The 27,419-nt window shown below is 53.4% G+C and overlaps 1 protein-coding gene and 1 pseudogene across 2 annotated transcripts; one reads left to right on the forward strand and one right to left on the reverse strand.

The window, feature by feature from the left end:
* Positions 1–1,981: 1,981 nt before the first annotated feature.
* LOC307098257 (proteasome subunit alpha type-2-like) lies at positions 1,982–13,411 on the reverse strand (annotated as a pseudogene). Its single transcript has 2 exons — positions 13,360–13,411; positions 1,982–2,674 (listed from the first exon to the last, which is right to left on the reverse strand). The product of its transcript is annotated as a proteasome subunit alpha type-2-like (transcript).
* On the forward strand, positions 13,395–26,549 carry DISP2 (dispatched RND transporter family member 2; the record flags this gene model as incomplete). The annotated part of the gene is made up of 8 exons (XM_079769800.1): positions 13,395–13,522; positions 19,411–19,740; positions 20,115–20,144; positions 20,291–20,414; positions 20,685–20,800; positions 20,997–21,124; positions 21,491–21,588; positions 23,301–26,549. Exons 1-8 carry the CDS (start codon positions 13,410–13,412, stop codon positions 26,547–26,549), a joined length of 4,188 nt encoding a protein of 1,395 aa, XP_079625926.1. The 5' UTR covers positions 13,395–13,409.
* Positions 26,550–27,419: the final 870 nt, after the last annotated feature.

Genomic DNA, 27,419 nt, shown 5'->3' on the forward strand with positions numbered 1-27,419 from the left:
TGCCACTCATGCAGTGTGGGCTGAGGGGTGGGAGCACTGTGAGCACCAACGCCTTCATACACTTCCCGGCGCCCCCCCCCCCCCCCCCCGTGCCCTGGCTCCCCCAGGCTCACAGCAAATGCATGGTGATGGATGCAGTAGTAACTCCCCACTAAATCATTGACCAAAGTCCTTTGCCCACAATGTTACCAAAGCAGGCTGCAGTTTTTCCGAAGAGCATTCCTGAAAGGGGAGACAACAGGGTGGAGAAGGGGCCCAGGCTACACTCAGATGGCTGTGATTGGGACTAACTGTACACTGGCTGGGTGGCCTCAGGCAAATTTCCTAACGTCTCTGAATCCTGGATTTTTTTTTTTTTTATCTACAAAAGAAGGGAAGATAAAACTAATCTTCAAGAGCTGATACAAGATAATCCTATATTTAAAAAAGGCTAATCTGCAAATGGACCAAACAGCATCAGAACAACCTGTCGCTATGAGGTGCACTGACCAGCAGGGGGCAGACGCTCAATGCAGGAGCTGCCCCCTGGTGGTCATTGCACTTCCACAGGGTGAGCACCACTGAGCCAGAAGCCGGGCTCATGGCTGGCGAGCGCAGCAGCAGTGTCGGGAGCCTCTCCCTCCTCCATGGCAGCGCTAAGGATGTCTGACTGATGGCTTAGGCCCGCTCCCACCTAAGCCAGCAGTTGGATATCCCCCAAAGGCTCCCAGACTGGGAGAGGGTGCAGGCCAGGCTGAGGGACCCCGCCCCCAGGGCACAAATTTTGTGCACCAGGCCTCTAGTTGATACTATAAAAGAACCTGACACACAGAAATACTTTTCTACCCACCATGAAAATAATGGAGAATCATTCTTTTTCCTTCTCTCCATTTTTCAAATACTTTTCTGATGTGGTTGTTACTTCTGTTTTTACAGCCCCTAAGTGAGAACAATTGACATACCATAAACTGCACAAATTGTGCAATTTGCTAAGTTTTGTCTATGTATAATCCATGAACCATCACCATAATCAAGATCATGAAAATATCCATCAAACCCCAAAGTGTCCTTTCTAACATCTCCTTTCATCCCCTCCCCATTTCCACCATGCTGTCCCCAGGCAACCATTGATTTGCTGTCATTATAATTAGTTCACATTTCCTAGAATTTTCCAAAATTTTACAATTTTCTAGACAGAATTATATAGTATGTGTTGCTTCTTTCATTCAGCAGTTATTTTGAGATTCAATCATATTTTAGCATATAGCAAAGTTCTTTTTTGTTGTTAATCCTCACCCAAGGCTATTTTTCCCATTGATTTTTAGAGAGAGTGGAAGGGAGGGAGAGGGGTGAGAGAGAGAGAAACATTGATGTGAATGTGACACATCGATTGGTTGCCTCCTGCACATGCCCAGACAGGGGCCTGGGATCAAACCTGCAATCCAAGTATGTGCCCTTGATAGGGAATCAAACAGACCCTTTGGTGTGCGGGTCAATGCTTGCCACCTTGCCACACCGGCCAGGGCCAAAGTTCTTTTTATTGTTGAGTAGTATTCCATCAAAAGCATATACCACACTTTGTTTATTCATTCACCTATTCATGGACATTTGAGAAAATTTCAAGTTTTAGCTTTTCCAAACAAAGCTACTCTGAACATTCAACTATAAGCCTTTGTGAGGACCTGTTTCCATTTCTCTCAGATATGTTACTTTTTTAATTTTTTTATTAAAGTATTTTTCAATTACAGTTGGCATACAATATTACATTAGTTTCAGGTATGCAGCATAGTGATTAGACATTTATATACCTTGCAAATTGAACACCAAGATAAGTCTAGTACCCATCTGCCAATAGATAATGTTACTTTTTCTTTTCTTTTTATTTTTTGGGTTTAACAGTTTATTATGATTTACAAGTGTCATTTTAAAAGCATTGGTCCATTAAATCATGTAGAAATAAGTATGCAGAAAGTTTGCAAAACAAAGCATACTTTAAACTTGTTTAAGTACAGAAATCATCTGAAATTCTGCATTTTTCAGTCACTTCATTACAAGCCAAGTAGTCCTTAACTTCAGTTGGAGTAAGACTCCTAAATCCAGCTTCATTGCAGATTCCAGCTTCTATGTTATCTTCTGTCATTTGCCCTTCAAAGCTTTCCTTTAGGGTTAATATGGCTGTATGAATGGCATCTTCAAGTTCTACATCTTCATTATATCTTTTCTCAAGGAAACTTTCCCATTCACATGGTTTTTTCCCATTGCTGTGGCTTTAAATATGGTCCCCCCTCATTCCAACCACAAATTTGTAAAACACCCCAAATGGACGAACATCACGTGACAGGGCATATTCTTGCATCACAGAAGCTACTCTGCACCAGCTGAGCGGTGGGAAGGGGTTCTTGGTAAACAAGACAATATTGCTGAGCCAGATTCCAGCTCTGTGCCCAAGCACTCTAATCTGGGCGCGTGCCACTATAGCCAAGCCTGTATGTTTGGTGACTGGCTCCACTTTGTGTACACTTTGCTCATCGTACTGAATGGATTTCTGTTTCTCCTCAGTTGCCAATACCACACCATTTGCAGCTTTAATTCCCACTGAAGGGGGGTGGGGGCTCCTCTAGCTACAGCAGCTAAAGCACATGCAATCTGGACAGGTTTACCAGATGGCTGAACATAATCAACGAGGAGCTGTAACCTGCTCTAACCACACTCTGCCATCTTAACCCGGAGACTAGGTATGTAACTTTTTATTTGTTAATCCTCACTGGAGGATATTTTTCCATTTATTTTATAGAGTGGGAGAGAGAGAGAGAGAGAGAGAGAGAGAGAGAGAGAGAGAGTTCCCGAAACGAGCCTCAACTAGCAATCAGCAGGGACCTGAGGCTATGCCCTCCCCCTCCCCCTATGGGGCTTGACAGGGGACCTCAGGCCGCACCCCCAACGCTGGCACCAGGCCGGGGGACTTCAGGCTGCTCCCCCCACCCAGCGGGGATTGACGGGGGACCTCAGGCCATGCCCTCTGCCCTGGCACCAGGCCGGGGGACCTCAGCCTGCGCCCCCCACCCCGGCGCAAGGCCAGGGGACCTCAGGCTGCACCACCTGCCCCGGAGCCAGGTGACTTGAGGCCTTCCCCCCCACCCCGCCCAGAGGGGCTTGACAGGGGACCTGAGGCTGCACCCTCACCCCGCCCCCCCGCCCCCGCCACTGGCGGGGCTTGACAAGGAACCTCAAGGCACGCCCCCCACCTGGCGGGGCTTGACAAGGGATCGCAGGTAGCACCCCCCACCCAATGCCGGGCCAGGGGACCTGAGGCTGCGCCCCCTGCCCAGTGGGGCTTGGCAAGGGTGGGACCGGCCAGGTCTGGATCTAGCCCAATGCAGGGGAGAGGCCAGCTGGGTCTGGGATTCAGGCAATTTTGAGGCGCACTTAGGTGGGAGGGGACTTGACTCTGGATCCAATCGTGCACCCCAGACTCTGACAGGTGGAAGACTTTCATATACATTTTACTAATTTTATTTCATCTCTGACATTTCTATTATAGAGAAAGGGCAAATAGCAATATTTCCTCTAATTAATCCCCTTTGGATGTGCATGAATTTCGTGCACTGGGTCACTAGTGTGTGTGTGTGTGTGTGTGTGTGTGTGTGTGTGTGTGTGTATATAAAGAGCCAGGGTCCGTAACATCCAAAATGACCGAAGGGACTAACTAATGCCAGGCTGCGCATGCAGCAGGCTTGGGTGGGCAGGGATTGGCTAGTGGGCTGAACTGCTGACCTCTCGGAGAGAGAGAAAGGCGGGGCTGATCAGCAGCCACCCCAGGCTGCTGGCGAGGCTCTCTTTCTCTCCAAGAGGTAGGCAGTTTAGCCCACTGGCCTGCTGCCTGGGGCGGCTGCTGGTCAGCCCCGCCTCTCTGATCAGGCCTAGAGATGCTGAATGGCATAGAAACCGACCAATCAGAACCTAATCTGGGTGAACTGTGAAGGCAGAATCTAAGGTGGGGGCTGAGGAGGGGTTTTAAGAGCAACAGCTGTTTGGTGTAAGGTGTAAGAAAGCAGTTCAATTTTTTAATGACTGATTTAGCAGAATAGTGCATATGGCTGGCTATCAGTCCAGATGTAGGGGTTATGTATTTTTGTCTGCCAAGAGCACCTCCTCCTGCTGAAAAGGGCTCTGTTCCCCCCCTCCCCCATTTAAGCAATCCTATCCTATATAATCTATCTATACTACTAAAAGGATAATATGCTAATTAGACCAGGTTGACTGGCCATATTCCAGACATCCGACTTCCTTCTGGACAAAGCCATGGTGGTGGTGGTGGGGGGGGGTGAGGCAGAGGCAGTTAGGGGCGATCAGGCCAGCAGGGGAGGGTCATTGGGGGTGAGATCAGGCCAGTAGGGGGTTAGGGGCAATCAGGCCGGCAGGGGAGGGCAGTTAGGGGCGATCAGGCAGGCAGAGGCAGTTAGGGGCAATCAGGCAGGCAGGGGAGGGCAGTTGGGGGCAAGATCAGGCCTGCAGGGGAGGGCAGTTGGGGGCAAGATCAGGCCGGCAGGGGAGGGCAGTTAGGGGCGATCAGGCAGGCAGAGGCAATTAGGGGCAATCAGGCAGGCAGGCAGGTGAGCCGTTAGAAGCCAGTGGTCCCAGATTGTGCGAGGAATGTCCCCGATTAGAGAGGGTGCAGACTGAGCTAAGGGAACCGCCCCCCATGCACGAATTTCATGCACCGGGCCACTAGTATATATATGTAACAGAGAGAAAAAACACAAAGCATAAACCACAGAAATATATATATATATAAAATATTTCATTATTACCCAACAGTAACTACACTCCAACTTCACCAGATATTTACTGGCCACCTGCTAAGTGCCAGGAGAACTGCTAAGGGCCAGTCCCTGGGAATACTAAGGTGAGCATACAGTCCAGTGGGGCAGGCAACATTAGAAGAAAGGACCCAGGGAGCTAGGAGAGCTTGTAACAGGGGTACCTGGTCTGTCTGCAGGGCGTAAGGAGAGGCCAGTGGGCCAGGCACACAGAGCAAAGGGTTGTGGTTCACAGCACAGGTCAGGCTCAGTGGAGGCCAGAACACAGGGGCTAGCAGAGCGCAGAGCAAGTTGGCAGCCTGGACTTCAAAACCCAGGCTCCTTTCTGTCTTGTCTAAATTCCATCCAGAAAGCCCCCTTTTCTGACTTGTTTAATGTCCACTCACAATATGGCGCCCTGGGTTGCAGCAGCACGTTTGAGCACTCAGGACTGGGATTTGGTATTCAGGGCAAGTCGTCGACCTGTTCCTTCCACCAGGTCACTGTTTCCTCCCCCACCCACGGAAGCAGGTGAGAATCCTGTCTGTTTGGTAGGAATCCGTTGATTCAAGTGTGTGAAGCAGCAAAAGGCTTGGGACTCAGTAGCAGCTCCACAAATATTTAGAGCCAGTCCCTGGGTGCTGAACAGCCTTGCCAGGGTCTGACCAATGGTTCTTGTTACCAGACCAATCAGGTAATGAGTTGTTCCCTACTCTCTCTGCCTGTTACAAACACACACACACACACACACACGCACGCACGCACGCACGCACGCATGCAAACTGCTTCCAGCTCCTCTTTGCCCAGATAAAGATTAGCCCACCCCCCTTGTCCCCTCCCCACCCTCTGCCCACGATCCTCCCAGTGCACCTGAGCCATCCCAGCCCCTCCCCACCCTATACCAGTGATTTTCAACCTTTTTCATGTCATGGCACACATAAACTACTTACTAAAATTCTGCCGCATGACAAAAAATATATTTTTGCCGATTTGACAAAAAAAAAAAGTGTAATTTTGATTCATTCACACTAGACAGCTATTGTTGTGTTGGCTGTTATCACTTTTTTTATTTGACAATCTAAGGGAAAAGAGGTCAGTGCCCCTGACTAAATAGTCAGGTATTGCATGTGACACACCGGTGTGCTGCAACACCCTAGTTGAAAACTGCCGCTCTGTACAAATACACCTGAGCACCGGGAGAGCCTCAGACTCCCCCGACCCCTGCTCTGCGCTCACAGGTAAGAGTCTGGCTCTGCTGGCTGCGGCGGGGACAGGAGGGGCTCTCTGTGAGAGTGTGTGGCGGGTCTGTGTGGTCATCGTCTCTCTGGGTAGAAGTGTCTGTGTACTGAATTGGTATCTGTGCCCGTGTCTCTTAGGGTGGGTGTCCTGCATCTGTGTGTGTTAGTCTGTGTCTCACATCAATGCAATGTGGTCTGTGTGCTGTATGTCTGTGTGTCTGTGCCTGTTCACCTGCCCTGGTCCCATTCCTGGCCGAGCCCCTGAACCTCCACCTTCTGCTTGAGTTATACTTGAATCTATAGCCTCTGCCATGCCAGGCAGAAGGGTTTGGCTGAGGGTTGAATGGATTGAATGACTAGTCCCCTTTCAGAGCCACCAACTCCTGTCCCTCAAGCACTTGTCCTGAATTGGGGAGACAGTCCAAGGCCTTTTTATTTATTTTTTTAGGTTTAATTGACATATATTAGTTTAAGGTATGCAACAGTTCATACCTTTCATCCCCTTCACTCATTTCACACACACACACACCCCGCCACCTTTGATAACCACCAATCTGCTTTCTGTGTCTATGAGCTGAGGAGTTTTTTAAAAAAAATTTGTTTTCTGTTTTTAATATTCCACATATGAGGTCATACAGTATTTGTCTTTCTCTGTCTGACTTATTTCACTTAGCATAATGTCTCAAGGTTCATCCATGTTGTTGCAAATGGGAAGAATTCCTTCCTTTTTTATGGCTGAATAATATCCGTGTGTGTGTGTGTGTGTGTGTGTTTGTGTGTGTGTGTGTGTGTGTGTGTGTGTGTGTGTGTGGTATGTGTGTATGTGTGTGTGAACATTCATGCTTCTATGTTCAGCAACTATATGAGTACCAGAGAGCCCTGACGTCAAGTATTTCTGTTACATAATGTATTCTAATTTGTGGGTCAGAAAAAAATGAATGTACTGTGTGCGTACTTGGTCCATTCTGGGGTTGTCCATTGTGACCTACCTGCCAGCCCCAAGCAAGATGAGGCCAACCTTGCACCAGAGTTCCTCAGTAGTCCATCCAATGAGAACACACTTGTTGGTGAATGACAACTTGGCTCAGACCCCAGGCCTCCCACCAACTGCCAATCCTGGTGGGAGGAGACAGGAACAAGACTTTCCATTCACTTGCAAAGGTCTTCGGGTCCCTGGATCTTCCATAGGCCCCTACCCACTAACTCCATCCTGCTCTTCCCTGCTCTGGGTGAACTGATGTCACCAAGCCATCCTCTCCCACCTTTATGCCAGTTGTCTACACAGGGACAGGGATCTATAGGATCACCATGAAAATCACATGGTAGGCACACAACATGAATAATTAACATGACTGACATTGACCCAAGGGGAATTGAATCTATAATAATAAAAGGGTAATATGCTAATTAGACCGGATGTTCGGACGTCATTTCGGATGTCCTTCCAGATGAAGCCAGGGCAGGAGGGAAGCCCAGGTCCCAGGTGCCCGAGGGAAGCTGGTGCCGGCAGCCAGGGGAAGGAAGGCCCACTCTTGCACAAATTTCGTGCATCGGGCCTCTAGTTAATATATAATTGTGAGTCTGGGGGTCATGTGTAAAGGTGTGTGCTTCAGGGACCAGTGCATGATGCTTTCATGTCTCTGTCCACCCACCATGGGGGTGAACCCACTGTATCCATTCAACACTCATGCCTGGCACCTACTCAGTGCCCAGCTCCGTACTGGGTACCAAGCTAAGCCAGAGGGAGCAGTTCTATCCCTTTTATCCCTTGATGGGCTGTGTGTATACATCCCTGAGAGAGAATAAGGAAAGGTGGAGATTTCGATTACAGTGAACTAAAATTTACCTGTTGAACCACAGGTGTTCCTTGTGTCAGTCTCTGTACTTGCCCCATAAAGATGGAGCCAGGGAATTACTGTGGTTGAGAAGCTGTGGATGGAAGAAGGAAGTGAGAAGGAAAGAGAGGTAAAGGCAGGGGCAATCAATCAGCTCTATGTACTGCACGCCAAGAAGGTGTGTTTGTGTGATGGTGGAGGTAGGCTTCCAAAATGAAAACAATCTCTTACACTTTGTAGAACACTTTGCAGTTTAAGAAACATTCTCATACATCCTTCATCTTCAACCTCAGAAATAACACAGACAGATGCTTCTCCCATTGTGCAATGAGGCCCAGGGAAATTAGGGGTTTATGCTCAGGGAGAGGCCATGGAGGTGGAGCTAGGTCTGGAGTCCAGAACTCAGCTCTTGGCAGCTGTGCCATTGGCTTCCCTCAAAAGGAACAAAAGCCCAGCCGGTGTATCTCAGAAGTTGAGCGTCAACCTAAGAACCAGGAGGTCATGGTTTGATTCCCAGTCAGGACACATGCCCAGGTTTCAGACTCAATCCCCAGTGTGGGGCGTGCATGCAGGAGGCGGCCAGTCAATGATGTTTCCCTCTCTCATCATTGTTGTTTCTATCTCTCTCTCCCTATGTCTTCCTCTTCGAAATCTCTCTCTATATATATCTATATATCTATCTATATCTATCTATCTATCTATCTATCTATCTATCTATCTATATATATATTTTTTTAAAGGAACAAAATACCATCCTGATCCTCAAGAAATATGTCTCGCCCTGACCGGTTTGGCTCAGTGGATAGAGCGTCGGCCTGCGGACTCAAGGGTCCCAGGTTTGATTCCGGTCAAGGGCATGTACCTTGGTTGTGGGCACATCCCCAGTAGGGGGTGTGCAGGAGGCAGTTGATTGATGTTTCTCTCTCATCGATGTTTCTAACTCTCTATCCCTCTCCCTTCCTCTCTGTAAAAAATCAATAAAATATATATATATATATTTTTAAAAAAGAAATATGTCTCACTGAGTAGGCAATTCCCACCAAAGGGTCCCTTCAGAACACCCAGGACCACTCAGATTGGTTACTGAAGAACGAGCCATTGGGTCGCAGCTGAGCAGGCAGGGCAGGCAGAATGGCCCCATCTAACCAGACATCCTGCAGGAAAGCAACACAGAGTTGAGCCAGAGAGATTTTCAAGTAACAGGAGATATGAGCAAAGGCTAACAGAGGGAAACAGAAGATCATAAGCAGTAGCCAACAAACAGCTGAGGATCTGAGCAGAGGCTGGGCTGAGAAAAGTGGGGTTGGGGGGAGGGGCACATGGGGAGGCTGGATGGGGCCTGTCTGGGGGTAGAAGCAGAAGAATCAGGGTTTGCCAGTGCAGAGTGTCTCCCTTAGTGTCCTGGAGTTTGCCTGAGATTTGGAGGACAGACAGCTGACAGGGTGGGGAGAAGAGCCCACACTTCCTAACTGGCCCCGCCCCCATGAGGAGCACTCAGCCGGCTCTTGAGCAAATGGGAATGCACAGCTGAACTTTGCATTAACTTTCAATAGCCTGTTGTTGAGTGAACGAAGGAAGGAATAATGGTCAGGCAAGTGATCAAGTCTGAAGACCTTTGCTGGAGGTGGGGGTGGGCACAGAATCAGCACCAGGGAGAGACCTGGCTTCTCACTGCAGAACCACGTGACCAAAGCTGCTTCTTTTTCCCGTTCTCTCCCACAGGTCAGGAGGTAGGACAGTTTCCCAGTCATCTTCCCTTTTCCTCCCTGCTGCCATGTCCTCCAGACCTCTAGCCGCCTTCTCAGACCTTCCCAATGAAGAGCGGGGAGCAGGCACAGACATCAGCCCCACCGTACTCATCCACCCCCTGCCGGCTGCAGCCTTCTCTTCAGCTGCTCTCATATTTTCCATCTGTTTCTCTCCTTTCCTCTCATCCCCTTCCTGCCCCAGCAGCCCATCCGCTCTCCTGCTGCTTCCCCTCCTGTTCATGTTTCCTGCCTTCCTGGCTACCCCCACAGCCTTCCTGGATGGCTGGCTTGCTCTCAAACCCAACCACACTACCGAGCCCCGATGACCTGACTAGGCCAGAGCAGGGCGGCTGCCAGCTCCCCCAATCCCTCCATCGCTACCACGGGCAGACCCAGCCCCTAGGCCTGGAGCTGGTCCTACCATAAAAATAGTCATGGAAGGAGAGGTGGGCAGGGTAGGAAGGGGCTATTTCCAGGCATCACAGAGCCTGATGGGGCAGGGACTGCTCTAACATGGTCACAGAAAGCCCCTAGTCCTGGAGCCTGCCTCCCGCTCCTCCCCCATGCTGCCACCCCCATGGCAGCCCCCACTCCCCAGTCTTTACGAGGTCCTAGAGGCAGAAGCAGCCTGGGAGGTATCCCACCCCTAGAGCAGGAGCACAGCCCTACCCCTGCTCCCTCAGGACCCCAGGCAAGGTGCTATCGCTCTTCTCTTCCCTCGTCCTGCAAGAGGCAGAGAAACCCCTCTGACCGTGGGGCCTCAGGAGTGGTTGCAGCCAAGGCAGAAGGTTAAACCACCCTCTTTCCAGGCCTCTTCTGGCGGAGGCAGTAAAGCATTGATTTTTACTTTCTATTCTTTCTGGTTTCTTGAGTCTGGCACCTATTCAGGGACAGGCACAGGTTCACACACATTCCCATTGTCCTGTGCATACAACCATGCACATGCACCCATATGCATATATCTGTGTACACAGCAGGCATGCATATGCACCCACCCATGCACATGTACACAGACACAGCTATTTTTATGTAAATTAGCACATACCCGTGTACCCACACACATGCATGCACTACCTACATAGTGAACACAAATACCCTTGACTTGCCACTTCCTACCTTTGGTCTCCTCCCACCCTCCAGCTGCCTTTCTCCTCTTCCTCCTCCACCGCCTCCTCCTCCTCCTAGTCTTCCTTTTCTCCTCCTCCTCTTCCATTCCTACAAATCCTACAATTCCCCTGACCCTGCCTCCTGTCTCCTCCTTGCCTCTGGCCCACAGTGAGCTCCTCTGTAGCCTCCCCAGCCCCACCCTCACTTTGAAGTACAGTCGGCTTGCAGTTCCTAGCATGGCAAAACCTCTAGTCACTCTACAAGGGTTCCTGGGTGATAGAAGGGAGAAGATGAGATTGAGATCATTTTGCTTCTTTGTTACAGATAAAATAACTGAGGTCCAGGGAGTGGGAGTCATATCTCAACTCTAGGAACGGAGACAAATGAATCTGGCTTCCTCCCTTTTGTCTGCTCAGTACTCTGGTTTCATCAAAGCAAAAGGCCCAGAGCTAGGAACTGTCACTGCTGTCTGCCTCCCAACCCTCCAGCATGATCCCCTGCTAGTGCCCCAGAATCCCGAGTCCTCTACAGTAGGGGGTAGAGAGAAGGGAGGAGGAGTGTCGATTTGGGGTGAGATTGGCACTGACCGCTGACTCTAACATTGTTCATTTGGCTTTCCACAGGAGCACTGCCATGATGGTGGGCATGACCATGACCCTGGCCCTGGGCACTGCCTGGGGGGGAGCCACCCCAAGGGTCCTGTGGGCCATCCCCTGGTCCACATCACTGAGCAAGCAGAAGAACAAAGGCACAAGAATGGGAAGCCTGAGTGGGTTGCCCTGCTGACCTGCAGAGTCTTTTCTTCCTAAAAACAGCTTCCTAAAGGCTATGCTTTATTCCTTTTTGTTTTTTAAGAAAGAGAGAGAGAGAGATGTGAGAGAGAGAGATGTGAGAGAGAAACATTGATCAGTTGCCTCCTGTACATGCCCCAACCGGGGATTGAACCTGGGTATGTGCCCTGACTGGGAATCAAACCCATGGCCCTTCGGTGCACGGGATGATGCTCCAACCAGCTGAGCCACACAGGCCTGGGCACCATGTTTTACTCTTAAAAGAGCCTGTCTTCCGTCACATCCAACCTGTCACTCAGGGGCCAGCAGTCTCTGAGTTCCCTAGTTGTGAGAATGGGGTACCCAGCCAGGCATTCTTAGAACCTGGGCTGAGTGGTCCCCACAGCCTCTGGTGGTATAAGGCCACCTCTCCATTCCTTTTCACTTCTGCTTCCTCCAATCAGAGGGCCTCAAATGTGGCCCATCATATACACCCTAAGGGCCTCCCAAAGTTCCATCTTACTTCACTTTATAGGTCAGAAACCTTTAATGGACCCCTATTGTCCAGATGTATTTCTCACCATTCCCTGAACATACATTGAACTTCCCAGCCTCCTTAACTTTGCACAGTTCCCCACCGCCACCACCATCCCTGCCCTATCCCCAGGTCGGTAATTCCTTGCTTCCAAGCCACCTGAGGCTCTGCCATCAATGACGCTTCCCCTAAAGCCCATTAGGAAAGGAGAAGTCCTCTCTCTGCACACTGCCTCCTTCTCTGTAGCTTATATCAACTATCGCATGGGCCTGACCACAGCCTACCCAGTTAGCACCAATTTATGGGCTAGCCTTTTATCTCTCCAACCAAACTAAGGTACTCGGGGCAGGCCTACCGCTTCTATACATCTAGATTTCCCACCCCCACCCCCTACTGACCTATGCCTTGCATAGAATGGCATTTGCACACAGTTTTGGGATATCTATACTCCAAAGGCTTCTGGTTCTAACTCTCGCCCCCAGCCCCATTCTTCAACCAAGGCCCCTCCCTGCACACACATCCAGCGTGCTTGCTGTGAAACCCTTTCTGCTTATGCAAACCCTACATCTGGGACCCTCTCCACTCGCCAACACCCAGACTTCTTACATTTGCCCCTATCGATTCTAGTGCTACCACAGCCCTCTGGCCAGCCCTAGCCACAGCGCATCACACCTCCCCTCCCTCACAGTCATTCCCAGACGGGAAAGGCAGCAAGGGAGTGGGTACTGGGTACTTCCCAGGCTCAAGTAGGGTGATTATAAGAAAAGGAGCCAGGGATGCTATTGAGTGTCTTTCTTCCCCCTCCCCATTGTACTCCACACAATAACAGAATTGGGGCTCCGTGTCTGATGGGCGCAGACTCAGGTCCAGGTCCAGATGAGCGTAAAGGAAGACACAACTTGAGCAGATGCCTAGCCCCACTGGAGAGGAAAGGGGGTCGCTGAACGGAGCCGAGAGAAATGTGGGACTTCTCCCCTGAATGCCCTGTGCCGTGCTCCCTCTTTCCGACGGGTAAAGTCTGCATTTCAAGTTGCGAGGCTCTGTACACTGTGCCCGGGTCGCGCTTCCTGGTTCCTTACGGGAAGATCGACGCCCCTGAAGAAAGGCCGGAGTGCAGACGACAGCCAGGAAGCCGGACTCCTAACAGCAGCTGTCAGACTTGGCCTGGTTAAGGGGCCCACACCACCAGCCCGGGGGTCTTAAGGGTTAGCGAGCCTCCAGCTCTGGGCAGCGGCGCCGCGGGTAGACTCTGTCCCCGCCCCCCGGGGCCGCGCCCATTGGTTGGGCTGCTGATCGGCCCCGCCCAGCAATCGGCCCGCCCGGCGTCTACGCATGCGCAGGAGCCCACCCCGCGACCGCTTCAGCACCAGCGCCCGGACAGCGGCACCGCCCACGGGCATGGACCGAGGTAGCTGCAGCAGCGGTAGCGGTTCGGCTCCCGGCCCGGGTCCGGAAGGGGAGCAGCAGCACGAGGGGGAGTCTTTGGCCCCAGATGGCAGCTCTCCGGACAGGTAGGGCAGACCACTCCACAAACCCAACTCTCAGACCTTCTCAGCACCCCCGCCCCAGGTATCCCCAGTAGCCGCCATCCATCACCCCATGCAATCCCCAGCCCCTGTCGGAGCCCCTTCCGGCGCCTCCAGGCTCCGGGCCCCCTGGCCACGCCCTCATTCTGCCAAGTCAATTTTCTCTCTCGCTGATACCCCCTACTGTCAGCTCCCACCTCCCTCGTCGCCCCGGGGAAGCTGCCCCTCCCACTGTTCCTACCATACCTCTAAGACCCGGGGTTCCCCTACCCCACCCCACCCTACCCCACCCACCGGCCTTCCGAGCCACTCCCTCTAGGCCCTGCCCGCGCGCCTTCTCAGTGAGCCCCAAGCCTGCGGCCACTCAGTCCGGGTTCCAGCATGTCAGTGTGCTGGAGGGTGTGTGTGTATCGTAGATGGGAGGCTCGCCACGGTGTGTGTCCTGGGGAGGGCAGACACTCGGCGGCCACGCCAGGGACTGGCTTTGTCCACTCTACCCTGCATGGCCAGCTGCGCACGTGTGGGCCAGAGTCTCCGCTTGTGGCAGCTACCTGCACTCTCTGGAGACCTGACCGAGGCTCAGGCCACCGTCAGAACCATCTCCCCCTCCCCCCACCCCAACCCCAGGAGCCCCAAGAGGGCGGATGGGAGGAACACTTCCCCACTGAGGGCCCAGGTCTTGGTGCTCTCCTCTCTCTTCCTCCACCATATGTGTGAGGAAACAGCCCGGCTAGGTAGCAACATGGCGCAATTTCTGTGCCCTGTTAGAGCTGCCGCCTCCAGAACCCCTCCCCTGACATGACACTGCCTTTCTACCCTGCCTGGACTGAAATGAGAGGCATTCTTTGGAGGCACAAAGCAGAGGTGGACACATGGTCTCCAGACTGCTCCAATTGAAATGTACATTCTGTACCTCAGAGCAAGAGGATGCCCCACAAGTGAAAAGAAATGTTTCCTGCCCTCTATTGTTAACACATCAGCCTGGACAGATTTAGCCACCTTTCCATCTGAAAGGCCAAGAGTTTTCTTCAAAGGGGTGAGACACAGGATGGATGTGTTTCTGAACCAGGGTCTACCTGGGACTGTGGCCTGACCAAAGAGCCAGGGGTGGACAGGGCAGGAACAGCTTCAGGGCAGAGCAGGGTCCTGGGCCAGGAGACTCCCAGGAAGGGACTGGAGAGTCATTTGGTGTCTTGGATATTCTGCCAAGGATCAACACTGTCTGGTCTGCTCACCTCCCCTGCACATGAGGGTCATTCTTGAGCACAAGAATCACTTGCTCTCCTCCAACAACTCCCTGGGACCTCTGGCGCCTCTCTCTACATCCCTGATTAGAGACACTGATTCTAATCAGGCAAATTGACTCTGGGGGGGATAGATACATAGTGAATATGATGGCGTGCATGTGTGCACGCACACACAGTCCTTTACTAATGCATTGACTACAGCGCAATTTGAAAAGTTCATTCTTTATGTTGTTAGAAATTACCTTTTTATTTTCCTAGTGGTATGGGCTGCTTCCCCATCTATCCTGGCCACTCTGCAGGATCACATGGATGTCCATATGGCTATGTGTCTGTGGACTTGGGGGAAAGATTCATGCACATGTGCATTGCCCCTAATAAGGCTCCCAAGTGGGGGCTCTGTGTCTGGAGCCCTGTCAGCTAGGCCCTGAATACTATGACTTTGGCCTCTTAAGGAGGCCTGCATCACTACTTTCCATCTCCCTGCCTGCCTGTCTCAGTCACCTGGCTTACAGGCCAGCCGGCCCAGGCAGTCAGCCCAGAAAGTAGCTCATCCCTGTCCGAGCCATGGAACTGAGAGGGTGAGAATGAAAGCCGCCTGGGGAGGCAAAGTCTGGAGTGCTTAACTCATATTATTACTAGGTCTCCTGAGCATAGAAGGCAGCAGGGGCTAGCAAGAGAAAGCTTTTATTCTGAGGAGAGTTTGGCTGTTCTCCTTGAAAGAGTTGAGACAAAGGCCCAGTCCTACAGCAGTCAGAATGTGGAGTTTTCACATTTTACCATATTGCCCTAGCCCCGTGGTCGGCAAACTGCGGCTCGCGAGCCACATGCGGCTCTTTGGCCCCTTGAGTGTGGCTCTTCCACAAAATACCACGGCCTGGGCGAGTCTATTTTGAAGAAGTGGCGTTAGAAGAAGTTTAAGTTTAAAAAATTTGGCTCTCAAAAGAAATTTCAATCGTTGTACTGTTGATATTTGGCTCTGTTGACTAATGAGTTTGCCGACCACTGCCCTGGCCGGTGTGGCTCAGTTGTTTGGGCATCATCCCATGCACTGAAAGGTTGTTGGTTCAATTCCCAGTTAGGATACATGCCCTGGTTGCAGGTTTGATCCCCAGTCGGGGGAGTGCAGGAGGCAGCTGATAGATTAATGTTTCCCTCTCCCTCTCCCTTCCTCTATTTCTCTCTCTTTGAAAAATCAATTTTAAAAAATTCTACCTATTGACAATGATGGGCACAGTAAAAAAAAAGGGTGATATTTGGGAACAGTAGATCCTAGGTCCCTGGAGAGGGAAAGAAGGGGTTAAAAGAAAAGGCATGGCTCCAGGAAGACCTTAGTAAAAGCAAATCAATGGTGGAGGCTAGACTCTCCCTTGAACAGAAGCCACCAAAAGAAGGAGTTAGGCTTATGAGGTTTGGTAGACTGGTTAAGGGCGTGTGCTCATGGTCTCCTCCGGCACCCCCTGGAGTGCTGACTTCCCTTAATGAAACAGAAACTGACGCTGAGTGGGAGCCTGGCTCCTGGGACAAGTCAAGTACTCAGTGAGTGCTTTAAGGCCACGGGAAGTTGGAATAAGCATCCTTGTTGCCCCACCCTCCTGACCTCTGGAAGGCAGGCCCTGCTCTAAAGAGGGAGACCAAGACTAATGGGTCATCTTCATGCCTTCAGAGTCCAATCCAGACCAAGCTCAGTCCCCAGTGTGTGGTAGGTGCTCAAAATATACCTGCAGAATAAAAATCTTCAAGATGTAGATGTCCACACTTAAACACATAAACTCAGGCCATTTATGCAGCTTCCTTTTGGTCCATGGAGATGGGCCCATAAGGTCATTTAACTGGCAGGACACTGGTTGCTATGTCATTAACTTTATGGGGTCATCTGAGGTCTTGTTTTAGAACAACATTGAACAAATTCCTATTTTTCTAAATGTTGTTAGTAAAAAGAAAAGGTATCAGTGATTTAATCATGAGATCAAATTCTGATTCAGCTTTTGAATAACAAAAAAGAAAGTATTTTAAAAAAAGAAAGGAAAGTATTTATAATTATACTATATGAGGCCCGGTGCACGAATTTGTGCATGGGTGGGGTCCGGCCAGCCTGCCCAGATGGGAGCCCATCGGGGCACAGTGGCGGGGGGGGGTGGGCATGGGTGGTTAGCCCACTGGCCCCGCCCCCGATCGGGGTGTTGGGGGCCGATCTGGGCCCGGATCAAGCTAGTTGGCTGCCACAGTACACATCATAACCATCAGTCGTTCTGCCATTCCGGTCGCTGGGCTTTTATATATATAGACTAGAGTCCCGGTGCACAGAATTTGTGCACTCAGGGTGGGGAAGTTTCTCAGCCCGGCCTGCAACCTCTCACAGTCCCGGAGTCCTCAGGGTATGTCTGACTGACAGCATAGGCCTGCAGCTCCCCATGCTTCTGGCTGAGCGGTGCTCCCCCTGTGGGAGTACACTGACCACCAGGGGCAGCTCCTGCATTGAGCGTCTGGCCCCTGGTGGTCAGTGTGTGTCATAGCAACCGTTCATTCCACTGTTCAGTCAATTTGCATATTAGCCTTTTATTATATAGGATATATAGTGAGATTCTCAAGGTATGAGGAGTTCTCAAATAGAGATATATTATCTGAGGTGCCTAAAGAGGTCAAATTGTAAATATAAAAATACTTCTTAAACTACATGCTCCCCGCAGCACTGAGTGTGAGGAGGGGCAGGAAAGCAAATGTGTCTTCCACATATGTTATATCAGTTAATACCAAACCTGGGAGGGATCATTATCATTATACCCTTATGCCACAGACATGGATGCCAATGCTCCGAGAATTGTGTGTCTTTCCCAAGGTCCCAGAGTTAGAGGATGACGGAGCCAGGAGTACATCACCACTGCTCCCCCATTTTATTCTCAGCATAAGGCTCTGCCAGCCTTCTTGGAGGAAGAGGTTGAGTTTGCCTATTCTTTACAGTTCCTCTACTTGGTCTCTGGGCAGAACCCAGCCTCTGTGGGCAATGTCCACTTGCATCAGGACTCCGGCCCACAGCCCCTTCAGCAGTGCAGCAGGCAGGACTAGAAGCCCGGGTTGGTTCCGCATACACCTTGCTCTCCCATGAGGGCTGTGCAAGCTCTGGCAGGCCACAGGATCCAGGGAAATGGAGGGAAAGAGACAGGGCTCTGCCAAGGCCACCCATCCCAGAACTCTGTTCTGTGGCCATCTCCTCGTGTCCTAAGTCTGGCAATTCTGTCACTGGGGTGGGACTCCATCTACCCCCACACCCAAGGAGTGGGCTGAGTCCCTACACAGAGTGTTGCCCTCCTCAGTAATCTTGGAAGAGATATCTATTTCTGAGTCCTCCTGGCAAGTTCCTTGGGGGTCCCAACTCTATCTCCCAACTGTGCACACGCTCACAAAGCAAACCTTCTGTCCCGTGGTCCAAGGTTGGTGGAAAGGCAGTAACTGCCTTGGCCAAACTTTCCCTGTCGATCCCCAGCCTTGTGAAGGTCGAGCCCTCCTCTGTGACTTCTCTCACAGCACTCAAGAGGTTAGACTGTCCACATCTCCCACCGACTTTGAATGCCTAGAAGACAAGGACTGGGACTTCTTTATCTTAGCACCACTAGTAACAGACTGTCTGACACTCAATATTAATTCAACAAACATTCCCTGGGCACCTTCTGTGTGCAAAGCACTGAGGATAGAGAGATGAACAAATGCTTCAGGCCCCTGCTCTCCCATAGCTCACATTTCATATGAGAAACAGGCAATGAACGTGACAATTATATCATATAATTCCAGTTGTAGCAACTGCTCTGAAGAATTATAAAGCAGGTAGGGGGATGGAGAGCTGGTGGGTGATTATTTAGAGAGGGTAGTCATGGAAAGCTTCTCCAAGAAGGTAATCGTTAAACTGAGAACAGAGTGTGAGCTATGCAGTTATCTGAGAGAGGAGCAGTTATCTGTGGGGACACGAGTGTTGCAGGTGCTCAACAAAAATCTAACAAGAGAATGAACCAATGATTGCGGCAGCAAGAGCACAGGACTGCAAGTCAGAACTGGGCTCAAGGCCCAGCTCTCATATCTCACTGAAACTCAGTTTTCAAATCTATAAACAAGGAAAGTACTTCCCCTGTAGGTTTTTGTAAGGAATAATTAGGTCATACATGTAAAAGCACGTTCGTTGCCTAGCACAGTGTCTGGCATATAGCAGGCTGACAATAATGTTGTGTGTGTGTGTTTTGAGTGCATGGACAGATGAGTCAATAAGACAATGGACCCCAAGAGGTAGATTGGGGCTATAGATACACGGTCCCCACCCTCCTTGCCTGTCCTCCAGGACTAGTAATAGAAAACTCTTGCCCTAGCCAGTTTGGCTCAGTGAATAGAGCGTCAGCCTGGGGACTGAAGGGTCCTGGGTTTGATTCCTGTCAAGGGCATATGCCCGGGTTGTGGGCTCGATCCCCAGTAGGGAGCGTGCAGGAGGCAGCCAGTCGGTGATTCTCTCTCATCATTGACATTTCTATCTCTCTATCCCTCTCTCTTCCTCTTTGAAATCAATACAAATATATATTTAAAAGAAAGAAAGAAAACTCTCACCAGTGTGCCTCACCCAACCTTCCTTGCCTCTTCTCTCCCCAGGTCCCAGAGCAAGGCTGTGGCCCCTGAGGCAAGCCCAGAAAGGAGCTGCTCCCTTCACAGCTGTCCCCTGGAGGACCCCTCCAGTTCCTTGGGACCTCCGCCGGCAACTTCTACCCTCCAGCCTGTGGGTCCGTCCAGCCCCTTGGCCCCTGCCCACTTCACTTATACCCGGGCACCGAAGGAATACCGAGGGGGCAGTTCCCTGCCAGGGCTTGGGGACCGAGCAGCTCTGTGTTCCCATGGCTCCAGCCTCAGCCCTTCCCCAGCCCCCTCACAGCATTACGGGGCCTGGAAGCCACCATCTGTGCAGCACCATGTAATCAGCGTCAGGTAAGAGGGGTCTAGCAGCCGGCCAGCTGCCACTGGAAGTGGCCTCTCTCTGGAGACCTCATTTTTTCTCCCATTCCCCTCAATGGTGTGGGGAGATGGGAACCCATTTGAGGGCTGGGCTAAAAAGTAGGGCCAACACTGCCCGTCCCCCCCCCCGCCCCCCCGCCCGGGATCTGAACTCCAACAGTAAGGCAGCCCAGGATGGCCCCTGCCTCTGATGAAGGAGGCAGCTTGGATGGAGGAGGAAGTAAGGGTTTAGCTGTGGTATGGGAAAGCCTAAGAGGGTTAATGCCATCATCCTCTATCCTCCTACCCCCGCCTCCCCCACTGTAAGAGGACTCTGACAAGCAAGTGTCTTTTCTTCTATTCCACAGGCAGGAACAGGCCTTCCGGATGCCGAAGAGGTAGGCCTAGGCCTTTTCTTGACCTCTAGAGTGACCAGGCTGTGCCCAGTACAGGTCCACTAGTCCTTCTTGGTGGCTCCTAAGCTCACCAGCCCCTGCTACCACACCCAACACCAATTCATGCGGGCTCTCCTCCTCTTTCCCAGCTATTCCCAGCTGATTGCTGAGTGGCCAGTGGCAGTGCTGCTGCTGTGTCTAGCTGTCATCCTCCTCTGCACCCTGGCTGGACTCTTGGGGGGCCACCTGCCCGACTTCTCCAAGCCCTTGCTGGTGAGGGGTCAAGGGGAGGGAGGGGGGCCCCAGGCCTGGCCACCTCAGCTCAGTCTGGGGCAACAAGTCGGAGTGGCCCAGCTGGGGGTGGGGTGGCAGTGGTGGGCTCTCAGCCTACAGTTGGGAAGATGGTATAGAGATGATACTCCCGTTCAACAATCCAGGCAGGTGAGCTGGCCTTCCCTGCTCCAGGGACTCAAGGGGGCAGAGCCAAGAAGGACCAGATGGAAAACCCCTCCTCCTACTTGCCTCATCTTCCTCCTCCCTCAGGGCTTTGAGCCTCAGGACACAGACATTGGACGAAAGCTGGTGGTCTGGAGAGCACTGCAGACCCTCACGGGCTCCAGGAAGCTGCTCTCCCTTTCCCCAGACCTTGAGCTGAACAGGTAATGGGTTCCCATCTTCCCACACCATTGAGGGGAATGGGAGAAAAAAATGAGGTCTCCAGAGAGAGGCCACTGGGTGACCTCCTCAAAGGTAGGTCAGAGGAGCTTGTTGGGGACCTCTGGGGAGTAGTGTCTGGCCTCCTCTGAGCACCCCACCCCTTGATGATGCCTGGTATTGCTTTTCTCTATACCTCAGCTCAAACCCCCACCCCACTCTGAGCCCCACACCCTGGAGTAGTGCCCAGGAGGGCATGGTCCGGCCCCGGAGGATGGTGGAGCCCCTGGAGGACAGAGGGCAAGAGAACTTCTTCTGTGGTCCCCCTGGTAAGCTTCAGCTTGGCCACTTCCTGACTTTAATGGTGGTCCCCACCCCCACCTACTAGAACAGAAGGAGCCAGAAGAACAAATTTGGGCAGACAGAAAGGGAAGGAAGCCAGCTGGTCATATTTATCCAAGGAAGTGGGGTTATATTTGGGAAGATGAGGCAGGTCTCAGGTGCTCCAGCCAGGTAGAGTTAAGCTGGGTGTGGGTGGGACACAGAAGCTGGGATGCAGGCCCAGGATGAAGCAGCCAGGAACAGGTTTCAGCTTCCTGAGAATATGAACCTCACATGGCCCTGGGTAAGAATCTTTCCTTTGGTGGGTCCAGGACCTGGGGCAACAAGGGCTGAGCTTTGGGGGTGTGTTGCAGAGAAACGCTATGCACAGCTGGTATTCATGTCCACCTCAGCGGGGAGCCTGTGGAACCTACACGCCATCCATTCCATGTGTCACATGGAACAGGATCAGGTGAGCTGGCTGGGGAGGTACCAGGGACTGGGTGTGGAGGGAACCAGGACACCAAGAACCTGACCCTAAGGAAATACTGCTGAGTCAGGACTGCCAAGGTGGCCTGGGGAAGAGCATTCCCTGCTTAGAAAATTATCCCAATGCTGCGGAGAGGCTCCAGGCTGGGTGGGGGAAGAAGAGTCAGCTGTTTTCAGGAGAGCCAAAACACAAGTGTTGGAAGACAGAACATGCAGAGCCTGGGGATTTCCTAAAAGTCCTAAAACGGAGCTCAAGAACTGATGCCCCAGCCCAAGGGCCGCAAGCCCCATCAATCCAAGCAGTGCACAAGGGTATCCACAGTACCCAAAGGCACCGGTTAAGAACATGTGCTCTGCCCTAGCCAGTTCGGCTCAGTGTATAGAGCATCAGCCCCCCCAACGGAAGGGTTGTAGGTTGGATTTCAGTCAAGGGCATATACCTCAATTGCAGGCTTGAGGTAACCAATCGATCTCTCTCTCTCTTCCTCCCATCCACTTTCTTTAAAAAAATCAATGGAAAAATATCCTTGGGTGAGGATTAACAAAACAAACAAACAAATAAAAAAGAGCATGTACTCTGGAGTCAGATGCTGATTTCAAGGCCAGCTCTAATATTCCATAGGTGAATTCAGACCACTGACTACCAGCTGCCCTCCCGAAAGCTGTGTGACTTCAGGCATGTTTCTTAAACTCTCAGTGACTCAGTCTTTGTATATATAAAGTGGGATAAGCCGTAGCCAGTTTGGCTCAGTGGACAAAGCATCAGCCTGCGGACTGAAGGGTCCCGGGTTCAATTCTGGTCAAGGGCACATGCAGGGGTTGCGAGCTCGATCCCCAGTGTGGGGCGTGCAGGAAGCAGCTGATCAATGATTCTCTATCATCATTGATATCTCTATCTCTCCCTCTCTGAAGTCAATTAAAAAATATTTAAAATAAACAAATAAACGGAAAACAAATAATACAGTGGGGATAAGAATGGTACTTTCCTCATAAGGATGTGTGACAATTAAGATAGAGTTTGTAAAACTATAGCATAATGACTGGCAATAGTAATCTCAATAAATGTTACCATAGTCACCATGACCTCAGAGCCCAGGCCAGACATCCAGCTGGTGGCAGAACAGAGCCTCTGGTTCCCAGGCAGGTGCTCTCTGTAACTACACCAGCCGTTGTGATGTCAACAGCAAGTGGGAGAGAAAAGGAGGCATGAGGTCTGATAAAGAAGCAGACCTGTGCCTAAGAGGGTTTAAGCAGACTAGGAGACAGAGCGGGGGCCGGGGTTTGGCAGTGGCCCTGATCCTGGAAGGTTTTGGCCTCCGCTTTTCTCACCGTTTGCTCCAGTTCCCTGGCCCTGTGGCCCTGTTCCATCTGTGACTGCCGCTTCCACGCCTGCTCCTGCTCAGACAGGGCAGAGCTGAGGCGTGTGACCTGCAAGGCCCTTAGGGCAGGACCGCTCAGGCTGGGGCCGCAGCAGCATTCCCCAGGCTCCTCTTTGATGGAGCCGAGATGTAAGTGCTGACACCTGGGCCGCGAGCCAAAGGCAGCTCTGAGACAAGCCCCTTCTGCTGGGTTGTCAGGATGCCTCCCTCCCCCCGCTCCGCAGCCTGAAAGGAGGTGAGAAGGCCTCGGACAGGGCTGGGAAACGCCGGCCCCTGCACTGCCCTTGAGCTCTCTCCTGCTCTCTGTGCCCTACAGATTCGCTCCCATCACCGCTTTGGGGCTCTGTGCCAGCGTACCGCAGCCAACGAGTGCTGCCCCAGCTGGTCCCTGGGCAACTACATAGCAGCGCTCTCCAACCGCTCCTCCTGCCTGGACACTACTCAAGCAGACGCAGCCCGCATACTGGCCCTGCTTCGGACCTGTGCCCTCTACTACCACCGTGGGGCCCTGGGGCCCCCTTGTCTGGGGCCTGGGCAGGACAAGCCCCCACGCTGTGCCCAGGTTCCCGCCAAGTGCTCCCGGAGCAGTGCCGTCTACCAACTTCTGCACTTTCTGCTGGACAAGGACTTTCTGAGTCCCCAGACTGCTGACTACCAGGTGCCCTCCCTCAAGTACAGCCTGCTCTTCCTGCCCACCCCAAAGGGTGCCTCCATGATGGGCATCTACCTGGACCACCTAGCCACCCCCTGGGGGCTCTCTGACAATTACACGTCCATCACTGGCATGGATCTGGGCCTCAAGCAGGAGCTGTTGAGACACTACCTAGCCCAGGACACGGTGTACCCCTTGCTGGCCCTGGCTGCCATCTTCCTCAGCATTGCTCTCTACCTGCGCTCCTTCTTCCTCACGCTCATGGTGCTGCTAGAGGTGCTGGGCTCCCTCCTGGTGGCTTTCTTTCTTTACCGAGTGGCCTTCCGCATGGACTACTTCCCCTTCGTCAACCTGGCGGCCCTCGTCCTGCTCAGCAGCGTCTGCACCAACCACACCCTCATCTTCTCCGACCTCTGGCGCCTCAGCAAGAGCCAGCTGCCCTCTGGGGGGCTGGTGCAGCGCGTGGGCCGCACCATGCATCACTTCGGCTACCTGCTGCTCGTCTCCGGCCTCACCACCAGCGCGGCCTTCTACGCCAGCTACCTGAGCCGCCTCCCGGCCGTGCGCTGCTTCGCCCTCTACATGGGCACGGCCGTGCTGGCGCACCTGGCGCTCACGCTGGCCTGGCTGCCCTCTTCGTTTGTGCTCCACGAGCGCTACCTGGCGCGCAGCTGCGGGGCCCGGGCGCAGGGCCCGTGGGCCGGCAGCGCGCCCCGGCGGCTGGCGCTGGCGCTGCACCGGCGGCTCCGCGGCCTTCGGAGGACCGCGGCCCGGACCTCGCGCCTGCTCTTCCAGCGCCTCCTGCCCTGCGGCGTCATCAAGTTCCGCTACATCTGGATCTGCTGGTTCACGGCGCTGGCGGCAGGGGGCGCCTACATCGCCGGCGTCAGCCCCCGCCTGCGGCTGCCCACCCTGCTGCCGCCCCGCGGCCAGGTCTTCCGGCCCAGCCACCCCTTCGAGCGCTTCGACGCCGAGTACCGCCAGCAATTCCAGTTCGAGCGGCTGCCCGAGGGCGAGGGCGGCCACATGCCCGTGATTTTGGTGTGGGGCGTCCTGCCTGTAGACACTGGGGACCCCCTGGACCCTCGCAGCAACAGCTCGCTGGTAAGTGACCCTGCCTTCTCAGCCAGCAGTCCCGAGGCCCAGCGCTGGCTGCTGGCACTCTGCTACGGAGCTCGGAATCAGAGTTTCTTCGGTGCCCAGCCAGAGGGCTGGCCCACGCTGTGCTTCGTGGAGGCCCTCCAGCGCTGGATGGAGAGCCCCAGCTGTGCTCGCCTGGGGCCTGGCCTCTGCTGTGGCCGCTCGGGCTTCCCCTGGGCACCCCAGCTCTTCCTGCACTGCCTCAAGATGATGGCTCTGGAGCAAGGTCCAGAGAGCACCCGTGACCTGGGGCTCCGCTTCAATACCCAGGGCAGCCTGACTGCCCTGGTGCTACAGTTCCAGACCAGCTTCCAGTACAGTCGGAACTACAGCCGGGCCCACCACTTCTACACTGAGGTCAGCCGCTGGCTGGCCGCAGAGCTGGGCAGGGCACCGCCCGGCCTCCGCCAGGGTTGGTTCACCAGCCGTCTGGAGCTGTACAGCCTGCAGCACAGCCTGAGCACCGAGCCTGCCGTGGTGCTCGGCCTGGCTCTGGCGCTGGCCTTTGCCACGCTGCTGCTGGGCACCTGGAACGTCCCACTCAGCCTGTTCTCCGTGGCGGCTGTGGCAGGCACGGTACTGCTCACCGTGGGGCTCCTGGTTCTCCTCGAGTGGCAGCTCAACACTGCCGAAGTGCTCTTTCTCTCGGCCTCTGTGGGCCTCTCGGTAGACTTCACTGTCAATTACTGCATCTCCTATCACCTTTGCCCACACCCAGACCGCCTGAGCCGCGTGGCCTTCTCGCTGCGCCAGACCAGCCGCGCCACAGCCATGGGGGCTGCAGCCCTGTTTGCAGCTGGTGTGCTCATGCTGCCTGCCACCGTGCTGCTCTACCGCAAGCTGGGCATTATCCTCATGATGGTCAAGTGCGTCAGCTGTGGCTTTGCCAGCTTCTTCTTCCAGTCTCTCTGCTGTTTCTTTGGACCGGAGAAGAACTGTGGGCAGATCCTCTGGCCCTGTGCCCACCTGCCGTGGGACGCCAGAACTGGAGAGCCAAGTGGGGAGAAGGTAGGCCGCCCACGACCAGGGCCACCCGGGTCCTGCTCAGAGCAGTATGAGCTACAGCCCCTGGCACGGCGCCGGAGCCCCAGCTTTGACACCAGCACAGCCACCAGCAAACTGTCTCACCGGCCCTCTGTGCTCTCTGAGGATATACAGCTTCATGATGGCCCCTGCTGCTCCCGGCCCCCACCGGCGCCTGCCTCACCAAGAGAGCTGTTCCTGGACCACCAGGCAGTCTTCAGCCAGTGCCCAGCTCTGCAGACCTCCTCCCCTTACAAGCAGGCTGGCCCCAGCCCCCAGCCCCAGGCCAGGCAGGACTCCCAAGGGCAGAAGGCTGAGCCCGTGCAGGCCTCACCAGAAGCCCCAGCCCCAGCCCCCAAGCCCAAGGCTGCAGAGCCACCTGATTGCCTCTGCTCCTCAGCCAGCACCCTGGAGGGGCTCAGCGTCTCCGACGAGACCTGCCTAAGCACCTCTGAGCCCAGTGCCCGAGTACCAGATTCCATGGGTGCCTCCCCAGAGGACCTGGATGAAACTGAGCAATCAGTACCTGAGCGAGGCCAGCTGAACGGGAAGCGGGACACCCTGTGGCTGGCGCTGAAGGAGACTGTGTATGATCCATCACTGCCTGCCTCCCACCAGAGCAGCTCGTCCTGGAAGGGCCGAGGGGGGCCAGGGGACGGCAGCCCTGTGGTGCTGCCCAACAGCCAACCAGATCTTCCAGACGTTTGGCTGCGCAGGCCCAGCACCCACACTTCAGGCTACAGTAGTTGAGAGGGGCCCAGGAAGGCTGGACCAGGGTACAGAGCCTGGACCAGGGTGCAGGCAGGGGCAGCATCAGGCCGGAGCGTGATGGTGTTTTCCTGTGTCAGCAAGGAGAGGCCTCACCCTTCAGCTTTGGGTTTTAGATCCTGCCAGATATCCCAGCCTTGGTCTGGGCTGCTGCCTACACCCCACATCTGGAGGATTCAGTGGGCAGAGACTTTGGAGGGGAAACGCCCCGCTCTCCTTGTGACCTGCTGAGGGCTCCTGAGCACCCTCCGTGCCAATCAGGACCCACCCCAGGGTATCTCACCAAGCAAGAGTCCCGGGGAATCTCAGCAGCCTCCTGGGCCTCGTGCTTTTCAGGGGATCTTTATCAGGACACTTGCTTCTCTTTGGGGAGCTTCTCTGTGCCAGAATGGGTCTGGGGCCTCTGTCCTGAACTGCCCTGCCCCCCTCACTCACCCAGTCTGACCAGAAGTTCATCAAGGCCAAGCTTGAGATGGCAGGAGCAGGAGAAGGAGGGCTGCTCAGCCTCAGAGCATCCCTATTATACTGCAGGCTGGTCCTTCATAGGAAGCTGCTGTGGCAGGGAGAGTGGGCGTCCCAGTTAACAATCAGAATCCTTTCCATCCCTGCCTGGGTTTACGGAACACTTCCATACTTGTCTCCTGGGAATCTCACTTCGAGGTGGGGTAGCCTGCAGTTGGCCAGGTTCTTTGGCCCCCAACTAAGTTGATTTACCCAAAGTCATGTAGCTGATAAATGGCAGAGCAGGTTCCCACACTCACTCCACCACTACAGCTCCCACTCTCCTCCTGGCCACCTACCCCAAGGCTGTCCTGATCTTTTACCTCTAGCTCCATCCTGTGACCTGCCTTC

This window comes from Cnephaeus nilssonii, assembly GCF_951640355.1.
Source record: "Cnephaeus nilssonii genome assembly, chromosome: 4".
Lineage (NCBI taxonomy): Eukaryota > Metazoa > Chordata > Mammalia > Chiroptera > Vespertilionidae > Cnephaeus > Cnephaeus nilssonii.